We start from the raw sequence: 7,500 nt of genomic DNA on the forward strand, positions 1-7,500 counted from the left end.
GTGCCATACAAATGCAAATAGATCTATTAATAACTGGTCATTATCAGGGCCGTCACAACAGTATTATTGGCGCCTACGGCTCTGTAGCATTGTCTATTGGCAGCAAACAACAGCATATACAGAGTAGAATTGGGCCCTAGACCCTTCAGGTCCCTATGTCTTAAGCCGGTACTGCTCATAGTTTATATGAAATAAAAAAAATTCGTTGACAGGATCAGCTACGGGAATTTCACCACGTTCGCACGATCGATGCATAGTTCCATCCTGTTAGATGTTATTGTTCCCGTTTTTGGTTCAACTTCTAAGGCGGAGTGTACCGGCGATTTTATGCTATGATATTTCCAGTCCCATTTGCTTTACAAAATAAATACGTTTTAGAATGCGAAAAGCTTCAAGCAGATTGATTTTAATGTAATAACGAATGTTATTAGAATAGACATTGTCGTTGATACTGCTGTTGTTTTTATTATTGTTATAATTATTATTGTCGTTGTTGTTACAATTATTATTATTATTATTATTATTATTATTATTATTATTATTATTATCATTATTATTATTATTATTATTATTATTATTATTATTATTATTAAAGCAGAGAGGTAGCAGAACACATAGCACAAGGGCCAAACTGCTAAGCGTCATTTCGTCCGTCTTTACGTTCTGAATACAGATTCCACCGAAGTCTTTGTTTTTCATCCTTTCGTGGTCGATGAAATAAATACCACTCAAGTACTGGGGTCAATACAATCGACATAGCACACCCCACACAACTGCTGGCATCGTGCCATTATTATTATTATTATTATTATTATTATTATTATTATTATTATTATTATTATTATTATTATTATTATGCTAGTGGTAACATTCATAGTTATAGCAGTTGAAACAAAAGCCTAATTTATGATAATATTGTTTGTAATATTAGCAGTAATAAAACGAAGAAGAAGAGTTGAAGAAAAGAAATATGTTTAATATCGATCAGATAAGTTATAATAGTGACTATAGCGGTGGTAGTGCTGTTTGTGTTTGGGTTGGTCGTAGTAGTTATTGTTATAATTTTGCAGTGTGCTGTAGTTGTTTGTGTTTGGTTGTATCAGAATAAATAATACTGGATCTGTTCACTAACACACCCCATTATATATTTATAATAATTATTTAATGTTAAAACCCTTAAAGCAATATCATGTTTAGATTCAATTTCTTTTGTCTTTGTTTCAAAATGGCCGTCTTGTTTGTTTCTTCTTCTTCCTTTGCCTTCATCTTTCATCTTTCTCTCCTTCGCATTTTTGTAACTCTTTTTCTCTCTCTGTATATATATCTCATTCACCCAGGTTCTTTCTCTCTGTATATATGTATACCTCTCTCTTTCTTTCTATCTTTCTCTCTAGCACTGGCATGTATCTCATGTGTGTTCTATTTCCAAAGATTTAAATTAATTTTGTTGATTTGTTTTGCTTTTTTTTTGTTTGTTTCTGGTTTTTTTTTTGCTTGTTTTTGAAATTCAGAATAGAGTCTCAGAAGAATCACATTTTTTCACTTTTCTTTTCTCTGTTTTTTTTTATTCATATTTTTCTATTAATGCTGAAATCTTGAACAAAAAAATAATGTATACATACACATATGCATGTATATATATATACATACATATATATATACATATATATATAGATGCTTACATATATATCTACACATATATATATATGTACTTGTTTATACATATATATATACATACATATATATATATATATATACATACATATATATATAAATATACATACATATACATATATATTCATAAATACATATACAGTTCAGATGGGTTTTTACTGCTTATTTTGCGTTCTTGAACAATTATTCCAATTTTTTGGTATTCTATAATTCGAATCCGGTGTCCAGAAGGTTCCTTAACAGTTGAGAGGTCATTGCCCAGTTTCGTTCAGGCATTCCCAGTGATACAATTTCTCTGGGATCATCTTCCTCAGATGCGATCAAAGCTTTTTCGATGTTCATTACCGATTCGTTGCTCAGACCAAGAATGTTCTGAAGATCCCTTAAGTCTCCCGCAGCTGAAAATCAGAAAATAATAATAATATTAATAATACAAATAATAATACAAATAATAATAATAATAATAATAATAATAATAATAATAATAATAATAATAATAATAATAATAATAATAATAATAATAACAACAACATCAACAATAACTACAGCACCAACAACTACAACAATTATAATAATAGTTTCAAGTGGGTGAGGGGATAAGTTTTCACTGGTACTTAATCTATCGGCCCCGAACGAATGAAAGGCAAATTTGACCTCGGTGGAATTTGAACTCAGAACTTAGCGAAACTATGATAATAATAATACAAAGACAAATTAATATTTCATTAATATTTTAATGACGCTTAATAATTAAGTGGAAATTTTCGTAAACCATTCTACAGAGTGTCCACTAAGTCTGGGTACATGGAGTAAATAAAATTATAACATAAACAATCAAATATAAGAAATAATAATTTCTTGAAGTATGTGTTAATCCCGATGTACCCAGACTTTGTGGACACCCTGTATGTATTTCGATACTTTTATTAGGAGAGGTATTTATAACTGTTCTAGACTATTGTAGATTTATTATACTATTACTATACATCAAATATTACTATACATCAAATAAGCTGACGTCCAACTTTTGGACAGCATGGTCACTATCTACATCCACTGGATTCTCTCTGGCCAGACGCTTGACAAAGAGTACTTCTTGATAGTTTTGAGGGATTTGATCGTAAGAAGCAAAACCAGCTGCACCAGGACAATGCACAACTCCATGATTCTATCCCGTCTACCAACTACTTGGCAGCAACAAACATAAAAACTATCCTTCACCCTCCCTTACAGTGCAGACTTTGGACCCTGTAACTTTTGGTTGTTCTCCAAGTGTAAGCGCCACAGCAAGTGCATTGAAGTCAGAAGACTTATATATGTATATATATATATATAATATATATATATATATATATATATATATATATATATATATATATATATATATATATGTATCAAATGAAATAAATGAAAAACAGGACACAAAGGATGTTGCGGTACATATGTTTCGGGTTTATAGAACAACTTATTCTTACATCAAGGCATAATTGATATAAGGTTTTTGATCTATCTATTATATCAATTATATATTGATGTAAGAATAAGTTGTTCTATAAATCCGAAACATATGTACCGCAACATCCTTTGTGTCCTGTTTTTCATTTATTTCATTTGATACATATATCCTATCACCTATGCCACTAGCTGGCATATACAGGTGCTTACATTTATCAAGTATTCACCCTGAACTTATTATTAATATATTATATATATATATATATATATATATATATATATATATATATATAGAGAGAGAGAGAGAGAGAGAGAGAGAGAGAGAGAGAGAGTATGCAAACTTATAAGCTCCGAGTGTATCGGTATTCTGCAGAAATACAGGAATTCTCAGACGCAGGAATGTTTTAGATACCCTTCGGCAGACGGAAATAAGTGGCCAGCAACCCTGACAATCGAATCTTCTCTCTCCTAGTTTGCCCCTGAGCGTTCTGTACCTGACATCATGAGACAGCGCCGTTTTATAATGTTACTTATAGCTTTTGGAACGTGAGACCATCTTGTAAGCGCCGGGTTTGTTGGTATTCTCGAATGAAAGAAGGCTGTGAAGACAGCATAGGAAATCGGAACTATTTATATTAGTTTGAACGCTATTTTTTCAAGCTGTGTGTAATTCTAAAACGCCACATATACATGTGAACGCTATTTCATTTGTTATGAACAATATTTATATAAACAATATATCTCATATAATATGGACACTATTTCTGTGGACCATGCATCTTATAAACACTCCTTTTATTAACATATATTATGTACAATCTATTATTGACATCACCTAAAAGACCAATTTGTAAAAGATAAATACTTTATAAATGCTATTTTTATGAACAATGTATGTATTGTATACATTACATTTTTTATATGTAATTCCTATAAATACCACTTGTTTAACGATGTACATTTTATAAACGTCATTTTTATGATGTCTGAGCTTTTGCACACTTATTTATATATATATTTTTATACTCACACTAGTTTTTTATTAAAAAAACAGAAGCACAAACTATATATCTTACATAAACACCATTTTCCCAAACGCAGTATTGCTCTTGAACGATATTTGTATGAACAATTAATTCATCATTTCTAAACGTTACTTACATGAAACATTTGATCTTTATAAACAACAACTTTTAACGCTCTGATTCTATAAACACCATTTGCGAATTCTATAAATATCTTTATTTAATATCTCTGAATGTTCTATCGTTTATATTCGATATTTATAAGATAGATATATCTTTATAATAAGCATTTTTTAGTGACGATGTAATTCGTTAGCGATGATGTCAATAAATGTTTTTTACAGACTCATTTATTACTAATGTATTGTTTCTAAAGACTATTTTATTGTGACTTAAGCTAAGTTACATCGTTTACTTCGCTCCTCATTCATTAGGAATAACGACTCCTTTTTGGACTCCTCTTTGATCAGAACTCACTAATTTATGCTTACAAAACAATTTATTTTGATAGCTTGATACCCTGCACAGGCTAAATAATAACTTGTCAGGTCCTTATGCAAATACGCTTAACAATAAAAACAAAGATTTTTCTTTTAACTAGAAATAATGTTATAAATTATGGTTTCAAATTTTAGCCCAAGGCAGAAATTTCGGAGAAGGAGCTAAGTCGATTAGATCATTCCCAGTATTCAACTGCTGTTTCTTCTATCGACCCCGAAAGGATGAAAGACAATGTCAACCAAGCCGGAATTTGAACTTGGAATATAAGGACATACGAAATGCCGCTAAGCATTTTGCCAAGCATGCCAACGATATTGCGAGAATGTCGACTGTATAAAAAGTGGCCTGCAAACCTTTACAGATTATCGGACCATGTACTTCTCAGTTACATAGAAGCGCTTTGTACCATTAAGCTAAGAGATCCCTGGCATGTAAGCTACAAATAATAGCGTGTAAATATTGGCTAAATAGTTACTTTGGATAGTAAAAGGCGAAGGCTGTTCGTAGTTGTTGAAAACCACGTGTTCTCAAGCATGTCATACGTTCTACTGTTGAACCAACTCATTGCTTCGAATTTGTTAATGTCATAAATGTTTAGAAACTTTGCGAGAACATGAAATAATTCGTTTTTAACGGTTGAATTCGAAGTGAGTAAATCTATAAATAATAGCCTTTAAACAGTGCATTAAAAAAACTGTTTGGATTGACAAAAGATATTGTTATTGAAGAATTTATTACTCCCTCTGTTATTTCAAAAATATTTATGCCAAGGAATAGAATCAGCAATTTTTTAAAGTTTGCATTTGGGGATTGTTAACAATTAACTAAATACACACACACACTTACATTTATGCGCGTGCACACTAACACGTGCTCTGGATGGATAGATAAAATATTATTTGTATTAGAATTAATATATGCGATATGTGATTGTTTAGAAAGATGCTGATCAATGAAGACTTACTTGCTAAGGCTTTTGCCACAACTTCAGCATCGATCCCGTCGAATAGTTTACCTATTGTCCACGCCCCGGCACCAGTGAGGTAGTCGTATATTTCCTCTACACGTGGTCGTTTGGCTGTAACGAGTAATACAGATAACAATTGTATAAAAAAGATATTAGTCAGTAGATTACAATGAAATTTAAATGAATCTAACGCTCGAGCAGTTGTTGTTTTTGTTTGTTGTTGTGGGAATTTGATTACGCCTTCCTTGGGCAGTTTTAAGGGAGATGAGAACATGTCTTTCATTTTGATTGTTTTCAACGAGAAATATGGAATTAGTAAAAATATTAAGCATAAGTTAACATTTTTTATTTCCAGAACAAGCAACGGAGATATCTCTTGAGTGTGCGCTTCAATAAGCTTGATTAAAAAATGGATGAATTTCGTTATTGCTGCTCCCAAGTACATTATTAGTACCTTAATGCTAACATGCATCAAATCATTAATAGAAATATATTTATAGTGTGGAAATACAAACAATATTACATAATCTGTTACAATAAGATAGCAGACGACGCTGAACATGTTTCGGCCTTATTCTGACATCATCAGTGAATCAGGCTTCACCATAGTTGATGAAGTGATAATGAATGAATCACTGAGTAAATATCCAACTTTGAGAATTTATTGATGTAAGATATTCCTATTGTTTAAATATCAAGTTAATCAAAGACTTCGACTGAATGAAAAACAAGAGGTAACTTAGCGCGCATCACTTTTAAATTAATCTCTATAGATTTTCTACAGAGATGAATTGAGAATATCCCACACACAGTAAGGCACAATATTGACTTGTAAACGTGTAATATGCTTGGTAGTACATAATGGTTGCAAAGTGAAATATTTAGTGCTAATATAGTTAAATAGATACACGGCAATTTTGACGCTTGGTGAGGCGTTCTCTCTGTTTAGTGCCTGAAACAACTTGACATGAAAGTTCCAATTTTGGGAATTTCCCTCGGCGGGTCCAGTTTCCAGCCGTGGACATACCGTTTTACATTTGAAAGGACAAACATTTGCAGAGTCGACTAACATAATTTATTGTTTCTCTCCTTTGAGACGTAGACATTCATTTCAATGCCATCTAGCAGCTACTAGAAGCAGAGTAAGCGAAAGCATAAAACCAATCTCGTGTGCTCATACTTTCTGAAGGCAGACTATTTCGAAAGATCTTTACCAATCGTCAATGAATTTTCCTTCTTTTATGGCATGAAAAAGACAAGTGATATTTCTCCATCTTGCGCACATTATTATTCTAATACAGCTAACTATTTCAAAATGTTCAGTGATGTGAATGGAGAGGCTTCGTTTCGCCTAGAACTGAACCATGTTATTTTCTAGCACAATACCATATTACCACTAAATTTGTTTGCCTTTCATCTGATGAAATATGCAGCTCTGGCCTTTCAACGATGTATATTCGTCATATAGGATATATAGATAAAGATTTTACTCCATTTCTGTTCTGTTGCGCAATTGCATATATCTATTTATCTATATGTATATATATATATATGCATATATATATATATGCATATCTATACATATGTATAAAGGTATATATACGTATACATATATAATATTTATATGTATATATACACGCACACACACAGACACACACACTCATATATATATATATATGTGATGGTATTTTAATAATACCATCCCTATATATATTATATATATATATATTATATATATGTAAACATATGGATATAAACATATACATATATACATATATTTGTTTGTGTGAGGGTACGTGCGTGTTTGTGCGTGAGGTGCGGTCGCGTGTGTGTGTGTATGGCAATATTTCTTAAAATAAATACGAAAAAACCTACTTA

At 31.5% G+C, this 7,500-nt stretch overlaps 1 protein-coding gene across 1 annotated transcript in view; it reads right to left on the minus strand.

The window, feature by feature from the left end:
• Positions 1 to 1,811: 1,811 nt before the first annotated feature.
• Positions 1,812 to 7,500, minus strand: part of LOC115224553 (neuropeptide prohormone-4) — a 42,470-nt gene continuing 36,781 nt past the window's right edge. The window contains exons 4-5 of the mRNA XM_036513441.1: positions 5,620 to 5,733; positions 1,812 to 2,072 (exon numbers count right to left, since the gene is read on the minus strand). Of these exons, the coding sequence (XP_036369334.1) occupies positions 1,879 to 2,072; positions 5,620 to 5,733 (308 nt within the window). The 3' untranslated portion in view covers positions 1,812 to 1,878. The remainder of the gene's footprint in view (positions 2,073 to 5,619; positions 5,734 to 7,500) is intronic.

Source organism: Octopus sinensis, linkage group LG25 (genome assembly GCF_006345805.1).
Source record: "Octopus sinensis linkage group LG25, ASM634580v1, whole genome shotgun sequence".
NCBI classification, from domain to species: Eukaryota; Metazoa; Mollusca; class Cephalopoda; order Octopoda; family Octopodidae; genus Octopus; species Octopus sinensis.